Source organism: Pan troglodytes, chromosome 1, assembly GCF_028858775.2.
Source record: "Pan troglodytes isolate AG18354 chromosome 1, NHGRI_mPanTro3-v2.0_pri, whole genome shotgun sequence".
Lineage (NCBI taxonomy): Eukaryota > Metazoa > Chordata > Mammalia > Primates > Hominidae > Pan > Pan troglodytes.
In genome coordinates, this window is record NC_072398.2 from 178,045,985 (window position 1) to 178,069,988 (window position 24,004).

The window sequence follows — 24,004 nt, forward strand, 5'->3', positions numbered from 1 at the left end:
CTGGCCAACATAGTGAAACCCCGTCTCTATTAAAAATACAAAAAAATTAGCCAGGCACGGTGGTAGGTACTTGTAATCCCAGCTACTTGGGAGGCTGAGGCATGAGAATCACTTGAACCCGGGAGGTGGAGGTTGCAGTGAGCTGAGATGGCACAACGGCACTCCAGTCTGGGCAACAGAGCAAGACTCCCTCTCAAAAAAAAAAAAGTTCTAATATTACATAGTGGTGATAGGTATACAATTCTGTGAATATACAAAAAACACTGAATTGTACACTTTAAAAAGGTGAGTTTTATGGTCTATAAATTATATCTCACAATGCCTTTTTAATTTTATTTTATCTTAATTAATTTTTTTTTTTTTTTTTTTTAGAGACAATCTCACTGTGTGGCCCAGGCTAGAGTGCAGTGGTACGATCATACATCCTCCAGCCTCAGCCTCCTGCACAGCTGGGACCACCACGCCTGGCTAATTTTTTTTAATTTTGTATAAACACAGGTTCTAACTACGTTGCCCAGGCTGGTCTTGAACTCCTGGGCTCAAGTGATGCTCTTGCCTTGGTCCCCCAGAGTGTTGAAATTACGAGTGTGAGCCACCATGCCTGGCTGATAAAGCCTTTTTTTTGTTTTTTGGGGGGTTTTTTTGAGACAAGGTCTGGCTCTATCACCCAAGCTGGAGTGCAGTGGTGCCATCTAGGCTCACTGCAATCTCTGTCTCCCAGGCTCAAGTCATGCTCCCACCTCAGCCTCCCAGATAGCTGGGACTACAGATGCACGCCACCATACCCGGCTAATTTTTGTATTTTTTGTAGAGACGGGGTTTTGTTACATTGCCCAGAGCTAGTCTCAAATTCACGAGCTCAAACAATCCACCCGCCTCGGCCTCCCAAAGTGCTAGGGTTACAAGCATAAGCCACCACACCCGGCCTGATGAAGCCTTTTTTAAAACAAATACATTATAAAATAATTCCTCTGATGGTTGTGTGATTAAATGATTAAAATGGGGCAATATTTAAGTACACTAGACAAGCACTCCTTACCACCCTGAATCAGCTGGCGGGCCATAAACAAAGCAGTAGAACCAGTAGCACAGTTATTGTTGACATTGATTATAGGAATTCCAGTCATTCCCAAACTGTGATAGATAGCCCTCTGACCACAGGTAGAGTCACCTGAATAGAAAAACAAAAATTTTAATATGGAGAATTATGGAGTTGCAATGCAACATAATACTACATTATGGGTTTTTTCAATATTATACCTTTGCCTAGCATATAACATGTGCAAGACAGTAAATATCTTAGAAACAGTTTTAACACAAACCATCATTTACTCTGCAAAAAAGACTGAAAACAGAATATATGTGCACTTTCTGTATATAATACAGAGGTAGAGAAGTAAAGAAATGATCAGTTAATAGAAAACAGTTCCATCTGGCTAAGGCTACATGATAAAGAAAGCAATATTTCATTAACACCTAAATGTCAGAAAAAAATCTTTAAACCTTGGCCAGGTGTGGTGGCTCATGCCTGTAATCCCACCACTTTGGGAGGCCGAGGTGGGCAGATCACGAGGTCAGGAGGTCGAAACCATCCTGGCTAACATGGTGAAACTCCATCTCTACTAAAAATACAAAAAATTAGCCAGGCATGGTGGCATGCACCTGTAATCCCAGCTACTTGGGAGGCTGAAGCAGAAGAATCACTTGAACCAGTAGGCAGAGGTTGCAGTGAGCCTAGATCGCACCACTGCACTCCAGCCTGGGTGACAGAGCGAGACTCGGTCTCAAATAAATAAATAAATAAATAAATAAAATCTTTAAACCTATGCCAGTGATTAAAGGCCATGATTTACTTTTCATATAAAGATTCCACAACTTTAAAAAGTTTAAAAGACCCTGCATGCCAAGGCATTCCAGGAAAACATGATCCATGTTAAATACACATGTGCCTTCCTTTCCCAAGTGTAAAAAGTAAAGTAGAGGTTCCTCTTCAAAGACTTTCCTCCTCATTTAATTAGGAATAAATAGTAACTTCTCTTAGAAGCAAAATTTATTCAAAGACCTGTGCTAACATTCTTAAATATCTGCTAGCCATGGTAAAGAAATCATTACACTTTACGTTCTTAGCTCCCACAATTTAGCCTAAATATTTGGCCTGGCATGCTTATACTGGCCCAAGCAAGCATTAGGTCATAGCCTGTTCCTCTTCCTTATTTGAAGGTGTTTTTACCTTTCTCAGCATTCCACAAGTTACTTCCTCCTTCCTTTGTTCTCCTCTGCCTTTGCCTCTTTTAAAAAGTTCTAAGTTGCCAGCCAATCAGGACAAATACAGAATGTGAGGTCCCATTCCAGCCAATGGAACTGGACACAGCAGTAGGGTGGACGCATCAGGTTATAAATGACCCTGTCTCCTTTGCTCAGTGTACTCTCGTGGCAAAACTGCTGGCGAGTGTACCCTTTCTGCAGGAAGTTAAAATGGCCTTGCTGAGTAAATTAAATTTATGTTCAAGTGCTATTTCTTTACGGCACCAAGGAACAAGCATTTCAAACACAAGTAACATGACCACCAAGGTAGATATGCTGGAGCAGTGTGATGGGAATATCTGAAGGTACAGGCTCCAGGAGTCTTCAGCAAAATCAGGAAAGTTAGGGATCTGCTTTTCAATAAATATATTCTGCATCCCTTTAACCCAGTACTTTTCCCTTCTAGAATTCTCTTGATATCTTGATATCTCAAAGAAATGAATCATAGATATGCACAAATATTCATCTACAGTAACACCTACTATAGTATTTTAATAATACTGTATATATTCATAGAATTTTTATAACAACTAGAAATTAGAAAATATCATTACTACTTCTAAATAAGCTGTAGTAGATCTTCAAGAGTAGAATATCATATAATCATTTAAAATGATGTAGGGGTTCCCACACACACCTTACCCCTTTGCCAAAAACAAAAAAAAAATGTTGTTAGGGTTGGGGGAAACAGAGAGATGTTAGTCAAATGGTACAAACTTTCAGTTATAAGATGAACGAGTTCTGTGGATCTAACGTACAGCATGGGTGGTAATTAATGGCTAATTAACTGGATTGTGGCAATTATTATACAATATATACATAAATCATCTTATTTTATACCTTGAATATATTCAATATTTGACAATTAAGTATTTTTTAAATTCTGTGAAAAGACTGGAACTTTTAAATATCCATTGAAAGGGGATTGATAAAATAAATTATAATACATTTATTCAATGAAACAGTATGCTTTTTTTTTTTTTTTTTGAGATGGAGTCTTGCTCTGTTGCCCAGGCTGGAGTGCAGTGGCACAATCTCGGCTCACTACAACCTCTGCCTCCTGGGTTCAAGAGATTCTCCTGCCTCTCCCTCCTGAGTAGCTGGGACTACAGGCGCATTTTTTGTATTTTTAGTAGAGGAAGGGTTTCACCTATTAGCCAGATGGTCTCGATCTCCTGACCTCGTGATCCGCCCGCCTCGGCCTCCCAAAGTGCTGGGATTATAGGCGTGAGCCACAGTGCCTGATATTTTTAAAAAGGCCAAAGAAGATCTTTACAGTATAATTTGGAATAGTCACCAAAAGAAAAATTACACTAGGTTGACACACAAGGGAAATCTATAAATAGTGGTAATTCCCTTAAATCAGACTTTGAATTCTGAGATTTTTTTTCTTTTTTCTTCAATACAAATATAATTGAATGAATTCTGAGTTTTTGAGGGTTAAAATTCACAAATGCCTCCGCATTGTTTGTATAGTTGCTGCTAGATTTAGGTAAAAAAATTTTAGAATACACAGTTTAATACATACCAAAAACATAGCCAACACATGCCTGGTCCACTGCTGAATAAGGGATCTGTGCATCAGCTAAAGCCTTCTTGCCTATAAAAACGAAAGGTTTTTATCAAAAAGTGCTTTAAGTATTTGTTTTAGGAGAGTGAAAATTAAGTTTAGAGTTTTCTCAAAGTAAACTACCTCTATATAGTCTATGCTCAATTCAAATGACAAATCCTTCATCAAATCATGTCAGATCTCTACTTTCAGAAGTAATCATTTTTTCCTCTAAGCTACTGCATCACTTTTCCGTATCTCCTTTTTGGTACTTAACACTTTCTGTTATAACTTCACATCTATCTACATTAAATCTGAAGAGTCTTACAGCTCCTTAATGACAAGGTCCTTGTCCCTTGTCTTATTCATCCCTGTAGCTCCACTGCACATCTAGAGGGTAAAATGAGAAAGACTGTCATTACTGGGAGCAGATAGCACTAATGTGCTCATCTTACAAAGAAAAGATCAAGAGGTGACTCTGTCTATGGAACAAGAAAGAGAGCTTAAGGATGCTATCAAAAGTGGCAGAAATAACTAGTGGAGGAACTGAGAAAAATTATGTAAGTAAATGAGAAAAATTATGTAAGTAAACTGGAAAGAGGACAGTGAGGTTGAAAAAAAAGTGTGAGCTAAATCCTCATTTATGACAGTGAGAAGCAAACAGACATCTAAAACTGACAAATCAAAAACTTGAGGAAGTATTTAGATAATCACCAGAAGAACTAAAGCAAAACGAGTTAAAAGAAGTTGTCCATGGGGAACAGGCCTGAGAATTATAAGCCACTCTTCATTCTTTTTTTTTTTTTTTTTTAAGGACAACGTCTCTCTGTCACTGGAGTGCAGTGGTGTGATCATAACTCACTGCAGTCTCAAACTCCTGGGCTTAGGCGATCCTCCCACTTTGGCTTCCCAAAGTGAGGGGATATGAGACATGAGTCACCACACCTGGCCCTGTATTCCTGTATTTTCTGTTTTTTGTTTTTTTTTTTTTTTCGAGACAGAGTCTTGCTCTGTCGCCCAGGCTGGAGGGCAAGGGCGCGATCTCGGCTCACTGCAACCTCCACCTCCCAGGTTCAAGTGATTCTCCTGCCTCAGCCTCCCAAGTAACTGGGATTACAGGAATAACAGGCGCCTACCACCACACTACTTTTTGTGTTTTTAGTAGAGAGGGGGTTTCGCCATGTTGGCCAGGCTGGTCTCAAACTCCTGACCTCAAGTGATCCACCTCCCTTGGCCTCCCAAGGTGCTGGAATTACAGGTGTGAGCCACCAAGCCTGGCTTCTTTTTTTTTTTTAAACCATATAAATGTATTTGAAATTTTTTTAATTCACAAAGATACTAATTATAATAATCAATTATTATAATTTATGAAGTAATTGGTTACAGAATTGGGTTAGTCAAAAAATGAGTTATCTTTTCCTGCTTAACATATGGACAAAAAATAAATGTCTTATAATAATGTTTATGAGACTATGCTGAGAAGAACATTCTCATATGTTGCCAATGAGACTCTAAGGGTGTAAAGGCTGAAAATTAATTTGGCAAGAATCTTGGTTGACACAGTGGCTTACTGTACTTTAGGAGGCTGAAGTGGGAGGATCACTTGAGCCCAGGAGTTTTGAGACCAGCCTGGGACCCCATCTCTACAAAAAATAAAAATTAGCCAGGTGTGGTAGCATACACCTGTGGTCACAGGTACTTGGGAAGCTGAAGAAAGAGGATCACTTGAATCCTGGAGGTCAAGGCTACAGTGAGCCATGATCTCACCACTGCACTCTAGCCTGGGCAACAGAGCCAGACCCTGTTTCAAACAAACAAAAAAAAGAGGCCAGGCATAGTGGCTCATGCCTGTAATCCTAGCACTTTGGGAGACCAAGGCAGGAGCATTCCTTGAGCCCAGGACCTCAAGACCAACCTGGGCAACATGGCAAAACCCTGTCTCTACCAAAAATACAAAAATTAGGGGGGCGTGGTGGTGTGCATCTGTGGTCCCAGCTACTTGGGAGGCTGAGGTAGGAGGATTGCTTGAGCCCAGGAGGTCAAGGCTGCAGTGAGCCATGATCACACTACTGCATTCCAGCCTAGGCAACAGAGGGAGACCATGTCTCAATTAAAAAAAAAAAAAAAACTTAAAAATGATCATATTCACTATTCCTGCAATTCCACTTCTAGGCTCTTTCCTCAAAAATAAACAGAGATTAGAACAAACATCTATTTAGCAAAATGTTCACTACAATTTTTCTAAAATATCAAAAACTTGGGAACCTAAATGTCCAACAAAAATAATGGCATATATATATATATATATATATATATATATATATATATATTATGCACAACTTAAACATTCTTTTCCAAACAATTTTTTTTTTTGAGACACAGCCTCACTCTGTTGCCTAGGCTAGAGTGTAGTGGCGCTAACTCAGCTCACTGCAAGCTCCACCTCCTGGGTTCCCACCATTCTCCTGCCTCAGCCTCCCGAGTAGCTGGGACTACAGGTGCCCACCACCAATCTGGCTAACTTTTTGTATTTTTAGTAGAGACGGAGTTTTCACCATGTTAGCCAAGATGGTCTCGAACCCTTGACCTCAGGTGATCTGCCTGCCTTAGCCTCCCAAAGTGCTGGGATTACAGGCATGAGTCACCACACCTGGCCCTTTTCCAAACAATTTTAAGTAGAAGGAGAAATGCTCATGAAAAAATAAATTTCAGAAATTAGGATACAAGCTGTGCGCAGTGGCGAGTACCTGTAGTCCCAGCTACTCAGGAGGACTGCTTGAGCCCAGGAGTTTGAGGTGGAGTGTACTATGACTGGACCTGTGAATAGCCACTGCACTCCAGCCTGGGCAGCATAGTGAGATGTTGTCCTTAAAAATATCTAAATAAATAAATAAATAGGATACAAAACTACAAATGTGATCCCATATAGCCATAGGGGAAAAATGCTAAAATAGAATAACACCAAGATACTAATAGTGACTAGGTCTGGGTCAAAATTTTGTTTTCATTAGTACATAATTATTCGTTACAATAAAACACATGCATTGCTCTTATAATCAGTGGGAAAGAATGAGTTACAAAAAGGTATGTTTAGCTGGTACTCTGTACCTCCTTTAAATGCTAACAGCAGGCCAGACACGGTGGCTCACGCCTGTAATCCTAGCACTTTGGGAGGCCGAGGCGGGTGGATCACCCGAGGTCAGGAGTTCAAGACCAGCCTGGACAACAGGGTGAAACCCCATCTTTACTAAAAATACAAAAGTTAGCTTCAGGTGCTCCGCCCACCTCGGCCTCCCAAAGTGTTGGGATTACAGACGTGAGTCACCATGCCCGGCCAGATTTCTTATTACTAGTCAATCCCCAGAGTTAATTTCAAACATCATTAACTTTACCTCAGTATTACCATTTTATAATCAAAATATTATATACCCACTAAAGTAACTTCAAATTTTTTAATGAAATAAAAGAAATTGGTCAAAAAATATAGAGAAAGCTGATCAAAGCATCTCCCACTTCAAAGACAGGTAGAAACTATTTGGAGGCATCAATTGAGAGGAGAACATTTAACAATGCAGAAGATAAACATTAAATGAATAGTGTCTACCCTGAGAACCACTGCAATTAATCAAATCTCTTGAACCTTCCTTTTGGAGAACAGACATGCTCTGATTCCTTGTATAACATTTAAGTATTGAGTTGAATAATCAGAGTTGATGTTGAAGGAATAGTTAGAAAGAGAAAAAAGAAAACAAAAAAAAAGTTGAAGCAAAATCTAAATATATATGCACTGGATTTCCCCATAATATTACTTATGGTAATAAGCAGGAACATCTAAGGAATAAACACAGTAACTCCTTTTGGGTTGCCTGGCAACAACGTAGCAGGAATTGAGTTGGGGAGGCTCCCTAGGAAAAGGACTGTGCCTAACAACTTATGGGATGAAAGAGAAGGTCTCCAGGTGTTGACAGCAGGTATTTCCCAGAATTCCCCTAAACAACCGGCACCTAAGCTTAGAGTACTTGCCCCCAAACCAAAACATTTATTTAGGTGTTCCAGCAGCTGCTGCCCCTCTCTATCACCAGCACCACCTCTAGCTGGCAGAGTTCCACCCAAAGAAGGAGGGTAAGTAAGGAGGTCTCTATACCATGGCTAGTACAAAGCTGACTGCCCGAAATCAACCACTGGTAAAGCATCCAGGAAGCAACTGGCTATAAAAGCTGCTCGCAAGAGTGTGCCCTCTACTGCAGGGGTGAAGAAACCTCATCATTACAGGCCTGGTACTGTGGCACTCGGTGAAATCAGACGTTATCAGAAGTCCACTAAACTGATTCGCAAACCTCCCTTCCAGCGTCTGGTGCAACAAATTGCTCAGGACTTAAAAACAGATTGGCACTTCCAAAGTGCAGCTATTGGTGCTTTGCAAGAAGTAAGTGAGGCCTATCTCGTTGGCCTTTTTGAAGACACCAACCTATGCACTATCCATGCCAAATGAGTAACAACAGACATCAAGCTAGCATACTACATATGCAGAGAATGTGCTTAAGAACCCACTATGGGCGGGGTGCGGTGGCTCACGCCTGTAATCCCAGCACTTTGGGAGGCCGAGGTGGGCAGATCACGAGGTCAGGAGTTTGAGACCAGCCTGGCCAACATGGTGAAACCCCGTCTCTACTAAAAATACAAAAAATTAGCTGGGCAAGGTGGGGGGTGCCTGTAGTCCCAGCCACTCGGGAGGCTGAGGCAGGAGAATAGCGTGAACCCGGGAGGCGGAGCTTGCAGTGAGCTGAGATTGCACCACTGCACTCCAGCCTGGGCGACAGAGCAAGACTCTGTCTCAAAAAAAAAAAAAGAACCCACCATGTTGGGAACCATTTCATTCTCAAAAACAAAAATATTCTCTTCTTGTTATTGGTAGTTCTGAACATTAGATTTTTTTTCCATGGAGTCAAAGGGCACCTAAGCATATGATTGCAAGTGGAAAAATAGAGTACAGAAATCAAGTATTGGTAGTTTTTCCATTTTCATGCGTGTGTGAATTTTTACTATAACTGCAGGGATAAAAAGAAGCCCGTTAGGTTGGGCACAGTGGCTCACACCTGTAATCCCAGCACTCTGGGAGGCCGAGGTGGGTGGATCACCTGAGGTCAGGAGTTCGAGGCCAGCCTAGCCAACATGGTGAAACCCCGTTTCTACTAAAAATACAAAAAAATTAGCCTGGCATGGAGGTGTGTGCCTGTAATCCCAGCTACTCAGGAGGCTGAGGCAGGAGAATCACTTGAACCTGGGAGTCCGAGGTTGCAGTGAACTGAGATCATGCCATTCGCACTCTACCTTGGGCAACAAGAGTGAAACTCCATCTCAAAAAAAAAAAAAAAAAAAACCTGTTAAATTTTTCTGGCAATGCCAGCATTTGGATTTTTAAAAAATAATTAAATTTCTTATTGATGGCAAAAAAAAATTCTTTATCTATATCATGTAAAGAAGCTTTCATACTTGTCCCCTTTTTTAAAAAAAAGAGAGGTGGGGGAGAAGAAGAACAATGGATGGGGATCTCTCTGCTACAACTCAGACCCACAGTGCAGCCAGATGCAGCCTGGTTGTGGCACGTCTCTAAAGAATGCCGAATGCTTAGAGAACCAGGACCCATACACCTGTAGATCCTTCTCCCTGTTAGTTCCACTCACACCAATATTCACCCGTCTTTTGCTCAAAAGTACTAATACTCATTATAATAAACAATAACAAACTGCATCACCTCCTTTAGTCATGCAGTAATCTAGTGACAGAAAAAGAATTCTCTATGTTGGCTCAGTGAAGTAAAGAAAACCACCATACAGGTATTTAATACATTTTGAATGTGATTATCCCTTTTCCAGGAAAGGAAGACACTAATTTTGTTAGAACTCCTGAAGTTAACACACACTAGAATGATGTTATCCCTTTTAATGACCCTACCTCTCTCTCCCACAGATCCCTTAACCATCTCAACACATATTTGGATAGCACATAAAATTGTAAGCCACTCTCTGCTCTGGCTATGTAGCTGCTAAGAATGCCCAAGCTCTTTTCCTTTGTAGTGAGTCACTAGGCATTTCTCTGTACAGGTTCTTCTCCCTTGACTGGGCTTCCTTTTGTGCTTGCAAGGCTGCCCCATCCATGAAATCAAGACAGACCACATAATAAACTATGAATGTTCAAAGATCTAAATGTTCTATGTTACCTGCTTCTTCTGCCAAGTCAGGGTAGTCTCTTGAATTCTCAGCTCCAGGCTTCACAAACTAGAGATATAGAAAGAGATAATAAATACAAACAAGTATAGTTACATTTTTTTTTTTTTGAGACGGAGTCTTGCTCTGTCACCCAGGCTGGAGTGCAGTGGCATGATCTCGGCTCACTGCAACCTCTGCCTCCTGGGTTCAAGCCATTCTCCTGGCTCAGCCACCCCAGTAGCTGGGATTACAGGTGCACACCACCATGCCCAGCTAATTTTTGTATTTTTAGTAGAGACGGGGTTTCACCATGTTGGCCAGGCTGGTCTCAAACTCCTGACCTTGTGATCTGCCCGCCTCGGCCTCCCAAAGTGCTGGGATTACAGGCGTGAGCCACTGCGCCCAGCCAAGTATAGTTGCATTTTTTACACAATAAAAATCTATTCATTCACTACTCATTCAAACAAAAAACACATTATTATTAGACTCTCATAATAAATAATATAAAATCCTTGCCCTCAGAGTGCTTCCAGTCTAACCTAAGACAGACAGTTACACTACAGTGTCAGAAGTACAGAATGTCTTGACAGAGACATCTACCCAGACTTGGAGGGAGGAAAAGAAAGGCTTCCCAGAGAAACTGCCATTTAAATTAAGTTCTTATGGATGAGTAGCAGTTAGCAAAGTGAAAGAGAAGGAAATTTTGGAGTAAAGATCTAGAAGTAAGAGAATACAGCAGTTTTTTCTCTGTGGAAGAACTGTAAATAATTTGGTATGACATAGGTTAAAACATAAAGTGGAAAGTGTTAAGGATGGCTGGGTGTGGTGGCTCCCGCCTGTAATCCCAGCACTTTGGGAGGCCGAGGCGGGAGGATCACTGAGGTCAAGAGTTCAAGACCAGCCTGGCCCACATGGTAGAACCCTGTCTCTACTAAAAATACAAAAATTAGCCAGGCATGGCGGTACACGCCTGTGATCCCAGCTCCTCAGGAGGCTGAGGCAGAAGAATCACTTGAACCAGGAGGCAGAGGTTGCAGTGAGCCGAGATAGTGCCACTGCACTCCAGCCTGGATGACAGAATGAGACTCTGTCTCCAAAAATAAAATAAAATAAAATAAAAGTGATATGAACATAAAAGTACCTTAGGTCCAAACAATGATAACAACTAATATTTATTGGGCGCTTACTGTGGTATGCATTGTGTTAAGCATTTCACATGTATTTACTCATTTAATCCTCACAACCATCCTAAAAGGTAGGTTCCGTGCATTACAGATAAGAAAACTAGGACACAGAGAGATAAACAACTAACCCAGGGGCATAGAGCTAATAAGTAATGGAGCTGAAAGTTTAGTCTAGGTCTGGAGCCAACTCACAAGGGACCCTTTATGCCCTGCAATGCTGGTCTGGGCTTTATCCTGAAGACAGTGTTTTTGTTTGTTTGTTTGTTTGAGATGAGGTCTTGCTCTGTCACTCAGGTTGGAGTGCAGTGGTATGATCACAACTTACTGCAGCCTCAACCACCCTGACTCAAGCAATCCTCCCACCTCAGCTCCCTTTGCACCCACAGTAGCTGGGACTACAGGCACGCACCACCACGCTAAGTTAATTTTTGTATTTTTTGTAGAGATGGGGTTTTGCCATGTTGCCCAGGCTGGTCTCAAATTCCTGGGCTCAAGTGATGCTCCTGCCTCAGCTTCCAAAGTGCTGCAATTACAGGTGTGAGCCACCATGCCCAGATGACAATGTTTTTTAAAATGAGACTGGAATAAAACAACAATCAGATACCACTATTAATTAGAATGGCAAAAATCCAAAACACTGACATCAAATGCTGGCAAGGATATGGAGCAATAGGAAGTTCGGCAATTTCTTACAAAACTAAACATGTACAGGTTGGGCATGGTGGCACACATCTGTAATCCCAGCACTTTAGGAAGCCGAGGTGGGTGGATCATTTGAGGTCAGGAATTCGAGACCAGACTGGTCAACATGATGAAACCCTGTCTCTACTAAAAATACAAAAATGAGCTGGTCATGGTGGCCAGCACCTATAATCCCAGCTACTCGGGAGGCTGAGACAGGAAAACCCAGGAGGCAGAGGTTGCAGTGAGCCAAGATTGTGCCATTGCACTCCAGCCTGGGCAACAGAGCAAGACTCAGTTTCAATAAATAAATAAATAAAGCAAAAATAAAGCACACACAATACACATATGAATTAGCAATAGCACTCCTTGGCATTTACCCGAAGGAGTTGAAAACTTATGTCCATATAAAAACCTACAAATGGGTGTTTTTTGTTGTTGTTTTGTTTTGTTGAGATGGAGTCTCACTCTGTTGCCCAGGCTGGAGTGCAGTGGTGTGATCACAGCTCACTGCAGCTTCAACTTCCCGGGCTCAAGCAATCCTCCCACCTCAGCCTCCTGAGTAGCTGAGATCACAGGTGCTCATAATCATGCCTGGCTAATTTTTAAGTTTTTTTGTAGAGATGGATCTCACTATGTTGCCCAGGCTGATCTCGAACTCCGGGGCTCAAGCAATCCTCCTGCCTCAGCCTCTCAAAGTGCTGGGATTACAGTCACGAGCCACTATGATGGAACCACACAGATGTTTATACTAGCTTTATTCATAACTGTCAAAACTTGGAAGCAATCAAGATGTCCTTCAGGAGGTAAAAGGATAAACTGTGGCACATCCAAACAATGGAATATTATTCAGTGCTAAAAAGAAATGAGCTATCAAGCTATGAGAAAACATGGAAGAACCTTAAATACATATCATATTAAGTGAAAGAAGTCAATCTTAAAAGACTACAAACTATGATTCCAAGTAAAGGACACTCTGGAAAAGGTAAAATTTATAGAGACAGTAAAAAGATCAGTGGTTGCCAGGTGCTGGTGGGAGAGAAGGATGAATATGTGGAACACAGAGGATTTTTAAGGCAGTGAAACTATTCTGTATGATCCTATAACACTGGATACATGTCATTACACATTTTTCAAAATCCATAGAATGTACAATACCAAGAGTGAACACTAAAGTAAATTATGGTCTCTGGGTGATAATGATGTGTTAATGTATGTTCATCGATCATAACAAATGTATCACTCTGGGTGTGCCCTTGCTGATAGAGGGAGAGGCTATATATGGAGGGATAGGGGAAACACATGGGAAATCTCTGTACCTTGTACTCAATTTTGCTGTAAACCTAAAATTTCTCTTAAAAGTAGTCTATTTTTAAAAAGAGAAAGAGACTGGGATGACGAGACTTGCATTTTAGATCATCCTAGACACAATGTGAAGAAATGATGAAAGGAGCATGGCGGGAGGCAGTGAGACCAACTAGCATAATTCTGAAACAGGCCAGGTGAGGGCTAAGACAGAAGCAAAAAAGAAAGAAATAGACCTCAGAAATACAAGGGAAGTAAAATCTACTGAACTTGATGACTGATTAGGTAAGATGTAGTGCTTTGCTGGTGAGTGGTCACATTAAAGAGAAATGGCTTTGAATATTCTTTTGACTGCAAACCAAAATAAAATACATTTTACAACACAACCCAGTACACGCATATATACATACATAAGTGAAGCAAAACTTTCATGAAATATTTATTCTTATTTCAAGTTAGGATACCAACAGGACTTGTTTCCTGAGCCTCAGTCACTACTGATCACCTTGCTGATCAAAAAAGGATGTGACAAATAAACCAGCTGAAATCAGCTAAGACCAAGATGGCAATGAAAGCAACCTCTAGTTGCCCTCATTGCTCATTATATGCGAATTATAACACATTTACATAAGACACAGCCACCAGCAGCATGACAATTTACCTACTATGCTGTGGCAATGCCTCAGAAGTTATCTTATATGACTCTGGGGACTCCCTGCCCCTTTTCCAGAAAGTTCATGAATAACCCACCCCTTTTAACAGTAGGTATAAATATAGCTGTCCAGCAATCCACTGGGCTACTCTGGGCTGCTCTGCCTATGCGACAGCCCTGCTGTGTCTATGGAGCAGCCATTTTGCTGTACCTTGCTGTTCTAACTTGCTTTCTTTCACTGTTGGCTCACTCTAAGTGAAGCTGAGAACCCTCCCAAGATAAGCCCCAATTTGTGGGCTTGCTGGCATCAGTATTTCCTGTTCTATTTCAATTTTTAATTCTAAGACAACTTTCTAAATTGAGTTCACGACTCGCTAATGGGTCACAAAAGTTTGAAACATGATATGTGACTTAAATGCCACATTTCATTGCACAGTACCAAAACACTTAATGTGTTCCTATCTCTGACCCATCCCAATTCTTCACCATAATTCTTGAATTACAGAAACCTTTTTAAGGTTTAACCAGAATTAATCCAGCATATTAAAGGTCAGAAGTCAGAATAATAGTAACCCTTTGAAGGCAAGGGGTCAGTGGCTGGAAGAGGACACAAGAGGGCCTTCTGAGGTGCTAGCAATGTTCTATTTATATTTTATTTTTTCATAAAAGAAATGCAAAAGCAAAAGATAAAGACAAAAAGTACCACAAACTTTATAATAAAAACAGCAATCCTGTTTCACTACTCTGCACCCAGTAGTCTTATTTGCTCCCAAAACATCCACTTTCAATTCTTTCAGATATTTCTTGTTAGAAACTGACATCTTTCTAAATATCCTTCTTATACTACTATTTCCTTCTTCATCAATGTAAGAAGTCATATCATAATCTCCTATAAGGATCAGACCTTTTCTGCCACCCCACATATACATTAGTTTACATATCTCTTACCCTTCTTACATAGCAGAATCACAATTTGGTGTTAATTTAATTCTCGGTGTTTGCTTTATTAAGTACATTTTTTTCAACTGCTGGGCCAGTTGTCTACTTATGATTCCATTTCCTTACTGTACAATTTTTAGGATTTTTTTTTTCTGGAGTTAAATGCATATCCTAATGAATTGTTTTAAGGCAAACACCCTTGCTACCATCACCCAGATCAAGAAATAGAACTTTGCCCTCCACCCCAGAAACTCCTCCAGGTACTCTGTAGCAATCTCAATCCCCACTCTACCCCCAAAGTAATTACTATCCCGATTCTTACAGTAATTACTCTCTTGGAATATTTCATACTTTTATCACCCAAATATGCATCCAAAGACATTATAGTTTAGTCTTGCCCATTTATTTTAAAAAAGTGTCTTTTAATTCTCTTTTAATCTACAGGCTTCCCTCTACTACTTTCTTTTCCTTTCAAATACAGTAAGATGTGTCTGTTGAAGAACCAAAGCATTTGACCTACAGTTTCCCAGAGTCTGGATTTTGCAGATTGCATACCCATGTAGTTGAATGTGTACTTCTGTTCTCTGTATTTCCTGTAAATTGGCAACTGGATCCAAAATTTGATTGTACATTCTATCCCTTTGACAAAACTACAGGTGGTAGTGTATTCTTTAATTAGGAAGCATATATCTGATTGTTTCTCTGTGTTGTTAGCAGCAGAGACTAGATCCAGCGATTCTCAAACTTCTTAGTCTCAGGACCCCTTTACGCTCTTGAGGATTATTGGAAATGGCAAAGAGCTTTCGATTATGAAGGTTATATCTACCAATAGCTATCATAATAGAACTTAAAACTAAAGACATTTTAAAAGATTTTCCAATTCATCAAAAACAATAAATCCATTACATGTTAACATAAATAATTTCTATGAAAAATAATTGTATTTTCCAAAATAAAGTGGGAAGAATGCCATTGTTTAGCATTTCTGCAATTCTCTTTAATTCAGGAGACAGCTGAATTCTCATATCTGATTCTTCATTCAAACTTTAGCATTATGTTGTTTTAGTTGAAGTCTATGAAGTACATCATGTGACCTAACGCAGACGTGTAGTTGGAAAAGGGAAGAGTATTGGAATTGTGGATATTCTTTTTTTTTTCTTCAAGATAGGTTCTTGCTCTGTCACCCAGGCTGCAGTACGGTGCCATGAACATAGCTCCCTGCAGCCTCAAACTCCTGGGCTAGAGCAATCCTCCTGCCTCAGCCTCCTGAGTAGCTGGTACTACAGGCATGCACTACTGCACCCAGCTAATTTTTCTATCTTTTGTAGAGACGGGGTCTTGCCATGTTGCTCACACGGGTCTCAAACTCCTGGGCTCAAGTGAGCCTTCAACCTCAGCCTCCCCAACTGCTGGGATTACAGGCATGAGCCACTCACTGGACCCAACCGAGTGTGGACATTCCTTTTTTTTTCTTGAGACAGGAGGTTTCTTTTTTTTTTTTTTTTTTGACTGAGTCTCGCACTGTGGCTGAGGCTGAAGTGCAGTGGCACAATCTCAGCTCAATGCAACCTCCACCTCCTGGGTTCAAGTGATTCTCCTGCCTCAGCCTCTCGAGTAGCTGGGATTACAGGCGTCCACCACCACGCCTGGCTAATTTTTGTATTTTTAATAAAAACGGGGTTTCGCGGTTTTGCCATGTTGACCAGGCTGGTCTCGAATTTCTGACCTCAGGTGATCCACCCTCCTTGGCTTCTCAAAGTGCTGGGATTACAGGCATGAGCCACCACGCCCCGCCAAGTGGAGGTTTCTTTTTTTATTTTATTTTATTTTTTTGAAACAGAGTTTTGCTCTTGTTGCCCAAGCTGGAGTGCAATGGGGCGATCTCGGCTCCCTGCAACCTCCGCCTCCCGGGTTCATGCAATTCTCCTGCCTCAGCCTCCTGAGTAGCTGGGATTATAGGTGCGCGCCACCATACCCAGCTAATTTTTTGTATTTTTAGTAGAAACGGAGTTTCACCACGTTAGCCAGGCTGGTCTCAAACTCCTAACCTCAGGTGATCCGCCCACCTCGGCCTCCCAAAGTGCTGGGATTACAGGCGTGAGCCACCGCTCTCGGGCCGAGGTTTCTTAAAAGTTAGGCCGGGCGCGGTGGTTCACGCCTGTAATCCCAGCACTTGGGAGGCCGAGAAGGGCGGATCACGAGGTCAGGAGATCGAGACCATCCTGGCTAACACCGTGAAACCCCATCTCTACTAAAAATACAAAAAAATTAGCCGGGCATGTTGGCAGGCGCCTGAAGTCCCAGCTACTCGGGAGGCTGAGGCAGGAGAATGGCGTGAACCCAGGAGGTGGAGCTTGCAGTGAGCCAAGATCGCGCCACTGCACTCCAGCCTGGGGGACAGAGCGAGACTCCGTCTCAAAAAAAAAAAAAAAAAAAGTTAGCTGGAATGTAGAATTTGAAACCGTCTATCAATGAATTTTTCATACTCTGTTATAATAAAATATTGTATTTGGATCTCTTACTGATCCATTTAATGGATCCATAAATGAGTGGATTATTATTTAAAGAATGCAGAACATCATCCATTGGTTTTTTGGAAAAATATCGGCTCCATGAGTTATACGGCCCTTTCAAATTTTGACTTTATATAATTCCAAAAACTCACCTTTGTTAATATTACCTATCCCGTTAAAAAACAAAAAAAAAAAAACAATTTTTAAATAGTAGGAAGTTATGAAGCAGATACAAGTTTTCTAAAATTCTAATTTTCACTTGAAAGCCCAAATTTTATCTTTAGAAACAAACACTTCAGTTGTTTTGCTTGACGTGACTGCTGACTTCATTCGTTTTTGAGAAAATGTCTGTAAAATACTCAAGTATGAATTAACCATCACATGTGTGCCATTTGTTCTCTCAAGTAAAACGTGTTTCATGAAAAAAAGTAGTTGGTTTAGCTCATAATGCAAATCATCTCTTAAGGGTTGAGATTCAATAAAATTAACCAATGTTTTCTGCTTCATCGAGGTCTTAAGTTAAAATTAGTGCTTTTCTTTTTCCTGTGAATGCATAAGTGCATGACAAATATAGTGACTACTAGTTTGGTGCCAGTGCTTTGATTCATGCTAAGATGCCAACAGTGTTACCCACCATTACTTTTGCACCATCAGTGTAAATGTCAACATACAATGAAAATGGCAAACAATATCTTAGTATTATTATGAATAGTCTTGATCTTTCAGGTCCCCTCAAAGGGTCTCAGAGACTACCCCAAGGACTCCACAAACCATATTTTGAGAACCCCTGCTAGATCAATTCATTGGCAGCTGTCAAAAATGATGGTAATGTTCTGTCATTTCTTTTTCAGTTATTACTTAAATATGTTTGATAGAAGACACTACTCCTCATCTACTATTTAATTATTCAATGATACAGTTCATACAGGAAAAACAATAAACATATGATTGTTTCCCTTTGTCAATTTTCAAGACAATGAGTAGGTTCCCTGTTATCCTCCAAAGACTATAATTAGTTGATTTTTAAAATATTATCACGAACTCTTGTTTAAACATACCTGATGGGGTTTTTTTTCTTAATTTTTGATTTTTATTTTTTTAGTAGAGATGAGGTTTCGCCATGTTGCCCAGGCTGGTTTCAAACTCCCGGGCTTAATTAAGCCTCGGCCTCCCAAAGTGCCAAGATTACAGGCATGAGCCACCATGCCCAGCCTGATGGGTTTTAATCAACTGCAATTACTATCTCTTTTAAAGCTCAAATTTTCTCAACTTTGGTAAGTGAGAACTACAGGTTGGCTCCTGAATCCTTTCGGCATCACTCAAGTAGGCTTTGATAACTTCCTTGCAATTAGCAGTGACAAAATATTCTAGACTCACGTTGTACATTTCCTGCCCCATGGGGAATAAGCAATTTCTGCAACCACCCATTTCTTCTAGTAGAAAAAGATATTTTAAGATCACAATGGTATGGATGTAACAGATTTGGTCATTATTTCTAAGCTTCTTCAGTGGACAGAGCCAGAAAAACATTTAAAGATGAAATACTAATTAAAGTTTATACTAATACTTTTTCAGAATTACAGAATTTTTTACCTACTCCCTTCTGTATTACATCTGTATCTCTTTTCTTCTCCACCAAGAATCTTAATTCTCAAGCACCAAGGGATGAAGTAGAATTATATTTATTTACATATTTTAAGCCATGTTACACATATAATAATCTCATAACAATACTAATGCTAATGCTCAGTAACATAATTACTGAGTTTAATTTGCCTAACTCATGTATTTCATTTGCTTTTTATGTGCCTAACTCCAACTCTAATATACTCACCTCTAAAATCTCTCTTAAAACCATAGTCCACATGGTCAAAATGTTTTTTTCTAGAGACCTCCCTCCTGGAACCATCCAGAACATATTCCAAACTGAGTCATTGCACAGATGCCACCCTGGGGCTTTTCTCACTATTCTTTGTTATCCTGCTTCCAGGATCCAGTATCTTCTTCCTTGGTTTACTCCACCATTTTGGTGGACACATTCATTCTCTAATTAGCTTTGTGAGTAAGGATGTGTAAAAAGTTAATTTTTTAGCATTTACATTAAAAAATTTTTTTCTACCCTCAAATTTGGATTATTTATTAGGGAATAGAATTCTAGGATCAAAAATTTTGCTTAAGAATTTTGAAAGCATTATTCTGTTATTTGTAGCTTCCAAGGTTTCTGTTGAGAAATCTAATGCTACGGTTCTGATATTTCAGGATAATGTGCCTTGATATGAGTTTTCTTTTTATTCATCGGATTGGCTTTTCAAACTGAAAAATTCAGTTCGGAAAATTCTCTATTATTTCTCTGATAACTTCCTAGTTTCTATGTTCTCGGTTCTTTTTCTAGAACTCATTAACTAGATATTGGATCTTTTTTATTAAACATTGAATTTTATTTTCTCTCCTAATACCCATTTCTTTGTTCTTGCTCCATTGTCCAGATTTCCTTTACGTTATCTTCTATTGAATATTTTGTTTTGGTCAAAATATCTTTAATTTCCTAAGAGCTCTTTCCTATGTCTTTTTTTTTTAAATAGCACTCAGTTCTTTTTTCAGAGATGTAATATTTTCACTTATCTCCCTGAGGTTGTTACAGTTTAGGTTTTCTTTTGTTCCCTAAGTGTCTTCTGATCCCTCCTCCAAAGTTTTTCCTTAGTATTTTGTTGTTTTTGAGTAGGGGGTTGATGTTGTCTTGTTGGAAATTTTCCTTGAATATCTGGTGATCCTTGGCTATTTGTTCATAATTAAAACAATTAAAAGCCTGAAGGAAGCTCTCTGCATGAATAAAGCTTATCAACTGCTGATCTTCACCACAAGATGATGGAGTAGCAAGCTGGCTTTTCTCTGCAGCCATTTCAAATAATTTTCCAAATCTCTGCCAGGAAGGTAGTATATGTGTGACTACCAGTGTTGCTTCTCACAGCTGGGAAGTACTACCCTTTAGCATGCAGAATTCAATTTAATTCCCTTTTTTTCAACTTGGGCCTAACAGCTCAGATGATTCTAGAGCCTCTTCATCTGTTCAGTTTCCCCAGAGAAAAAGTCTCCAATACTCTGCTAAGAAAAGGTAAAGTCACCTGGTGGTAAAAGAGATCTTGGGACCTAACTGTTCCTTAGAATAGTCTTTTTCTTCTTTCCCAACCTACCTGGCACCTAGTATATCCAAGTTTTGGGCCTTCTGGAGTTCTGCTGGGAGGCTCAACCAGTATAACCCCTCTTCAGGAACTTAGGTAGTGGTCTCTCTGCTCTGAGTCAGTGACTACTTCTCCATCAACTTCAGAATCTTCCAAAAATTTTCCGATATCTCTCAGCTATTGTTTCCTTTCCTACTCACTTTGCCCTTGTGGATTAATATCATTTTCTTTCCTTATTGTTGCTTTAGTGGGATATGGAAAGCACCAACAGAGATAAATTCATGTTCTCAATCTGCCATGTTTAATCAAATATCTCAAATAATCTTATTTAAACTACTTGTTTATTCTTTTCTCCTCCAGATTAGACATTCCTTTAAAACAGGAACTTTGTTTTTTTCATTTTTGCATCTCTAGCATATAACCCATAGAATATTTACTGAATATATGTTTCAATGATAAATTATAACAGTAATATACAGTAGAGATGGCATGGAAAGAGCACGAGATTTTAAGAAAGGCAGTTCCAAAACTTAAAAGCTGCACCAAAATAAAGTACTTAGCCCCTCTGAGCCTCAGAGTCAGATAATTGAATGGATATAAAAATCCATTACGTGGTGAGAATTAAATAATGTAATATTTTTCAAACTGAAATTTGAACTTATTAGATTATGACCAAATCAATTTAGTAGGTTGTGAGCAGCACTTTTTTTTTTTGAGACAGAGTCTCACTCCCATTACCCAGGCTGGAGTGTGGTGGCTCAAACAGGACTCACTGCAGCCTCGACTTCCCAGGCTCAGGTGATCCTCCCAGCTAAGCCTCCCGAGTGGTTGGGAATATAGGTGTGCGCCACTAAGCCCAGCTAATTTTTCTTATTTTTAGTAGAGATGGGGTTTTGCCAATATCGCCCAGGCTGTTCTCAAACCCTGGGCTCAAGAGATACACCCACCTCAGCCTCCTAAAGTGCTGAGATTTCAGGCATGAGCTACCACATCCAGCCAAGCAGCAATTTTTTTTTTTAAGATATACCTTAGGGATACCAAGAGTTCATCACATGTAATAAGCGTTGCTTTAACAAATTGTTTCAGTTGTTACAAATAAGTTTTGTATGTGTGTACTGGATTGTGATGTAAGATGTATTTCATGAAATTACCATACATAAAAGTACTAGAAAACTGAAGTGCTAAATTACATGTTCTGACTATAAGGTCACCAGAATTTCAAAAAAGGTGACCAGTGTAACTTAGAGTAGTCTGAGGAAGTTTTAAGAAGGTATGGGACTTAGACTAGTTCTTGAAAGATAAGTAGAATTTAAGTAGATGAAAAGAGCGTATATCAGGAGATAGGCAGCATAAGTGAAGAGGCTTGCTGTCAGCCAGATGGCAGCTGTGACTTAGTTGTGTTAAAACCTGTTGACGGCCAGGTGCGGTGGCTCACGCCTGTAATCCCAGCACTTTGGGAGTCCGAGGCGGGTGGATCACGAAATCTGGAGGTTAAGACCATCCTGGCTAACACGGTGAAACCCCATCTCTACTAAAAAATACAAAAAATTAGCCGGACGTGGTGGTGGGCAACTGTAGTCCCAGCTACTCGGGAGGCTGAGGCAGGAGAATGGCGTGAATCCAGGAGGCGGAGCTTGCAGTGAGCCAAGATCGCGCCACTGCATTCCAGCCTGGGCGACAGAGCAAGAATCTGTGTCAAAAAATAAAATAAATAAAAATACAAAAAGTAGCTGGGCATGGTGGCACACACCTGTAATCGCACCTACTTGGGAGGCTGAGCAGAAGAAACACTTGAACCTGGGAGGCAGAGGTTGCAGTGAGCTGAGATCGCCCCACTGCACTCCAGACTGGGGGACAGAGTGAGACTCTGTCTCAAAAAATAAAAATAAAAATAAAGTATTATGATAAATTATAACAGTAATATATGGTAGAAATGAGACCCATCTAGTAGTAAGTAGTGAGACCCTGTCTCTACAAAAAAAAATTTTTTTTAATTAGCCAGGTATGGTAGCATGCCTGTAGTCCTAGCTACTCGGTAGGATCGCTAGAGTCCAGGAGTTCAAGGCTGCAGTGAGCTATGATTGCACCACTGCCTTCCCATCTGGTTGACAGAGCAAAACTCCGTCTTCCAAAAAAAAAAAAAAAAGTGTTACAGTGTTGTCTAGTCAATATTTCTCCCTCCTCCATCAAACTCTGCCCCAAGGTGCAGAAGACCAGACCCATAGCAAAGTACACTGGCCAGATAGGCACATCATTAATGGCACTACCCAAACTCCTCACCACTTTCCTCTGGACTGTAACACCTCCCCGACCTCTACCTCCCAACTTGAGGAAAAAGGAATACATCTATTTCCCAAAGGTTTAGACAACTGTGCTTTTCCATACAGCACATATAATCAGGCATTCAGCAGCCAGAGGAAGGTTTGACTGCATTAATACCTTACTTCGAAAGATCTTACTGTCCACCTGTGTTAGAAGCCTCCCCTTCTGTGAAACACTAGGATGATGTCCTTCCGCTTCATAAGGTATTGGTCCACTTTTCCATTTCCATGGATATTTTTAGTTTTTGTTGAGACAAGGACTGACTCTATGGCCCAGGCTCGGGGTGCAGTTGCGTGATCTCAGCTCACTGCAACCTCCATCTCCCAGGCTCAAGCAATCCTCCCACCTCAGCCTCCCGAGTAGCTGGCGTGTGCTACCATGCCCGACTAATTTTCGTATTTTTAGTAGAGACGGGGTTTCACCATGTTGGCCAGGCTGGTCTTGAACTCTTGACCTCAGGTGATCCACCCGCCTTGGCCTCCCAAAGTGCTGGGATGACAGGCGTGAGCCACCGGCCCCGGCCTATTTACATGTTGGACTGAATTAGGTACGCTCAGCCCACTGGTAAAATAATAAACATTTTAGGGCTGTTTTCTCAGAAATAGAACTCTCCCTAGGAACTCTTTCACAAAGCATATCCATTTAGTATTGTTCAACTAACATTCACTGAGGGTCTTCAGGCATCAGGAACGTTCAGGGCGAGGGGCACAGCAGTGAATAAGCCAGGTACCCAGTCTAGAGGAGCTGCCATGCTAAGGGGGCGCGCAGACGCCTATGAGCTTCAGTACTGCCCCGTACTGCCGAGCACAGTAAGTGCAGGACAGAGGTAAGCACAGTGCAAGGCTCTAGGGGAAAGTCAGGAGGATCCGAGGCGTCCTGGAGAAGATCCGATCTGAACGGATCCTTTCAGGATGCACAAAAGTAACAGAACAGAAGCAAAGCAACAGAGGCATCAGACAACTGCGTCCGGGGAGAAACGAAAGGCAGTTTGGCATTAAGGAGCATGCGGGCGATGAGGGGAAAACGGCCGTGGGAGCCTGCGGCGTCCGAGTCCCAAGCAGTCACTGGAGGGACAGAGGGAGGCCGGAATCTGCCACTCGGGCCGAGGCGCTGGGCATCAGGAGCGTTTCTCCTCGCCATCCACATCTGGAGCTGTCTCTATGAGGG

At 40.8% G+C, this 24,004-nt stretch overlaps 1 protein-coding gene and 1 pseudogene across 3 annotated transcripts in view; one reads left to right on the plus strand and one right to left on the minus strand.

The window, feature by feature from the left end:
- SCP2 (sterol carrier protein 2) overlaps positions 1–24,004 on the minus strand; it is a 127,722-nt gene that overhangs the window by 103,124 nt on the left and 594 nt on the right. For all 3 annotated transcript variants that reach the window (XM_016918530.4, XM_513413.8, XM_024345852.3), the window contains exons 2-4: positions 10,074–10,131; positions 3,833–3,904; positions 1,040–1,171 (exon numbers count right to left, since the gene is read on the minus strand). In XM_016918530.4, coding sequence (XP_016774019.1) covers positions 1,040–1,171; positions 3,833–3,904; positions 10,074–10,131 — 262 coding nt within the window. The remainder of the gene's footprint in view (positions 1–1,039; positions 1,172–3,832; positions 3,905–10,073; positions 10,132–24,004) is intronic.
- Positions 7,999–8,396, plus strand: LOC107973489 (histone H3.3A-like; annotated as a pseudogene).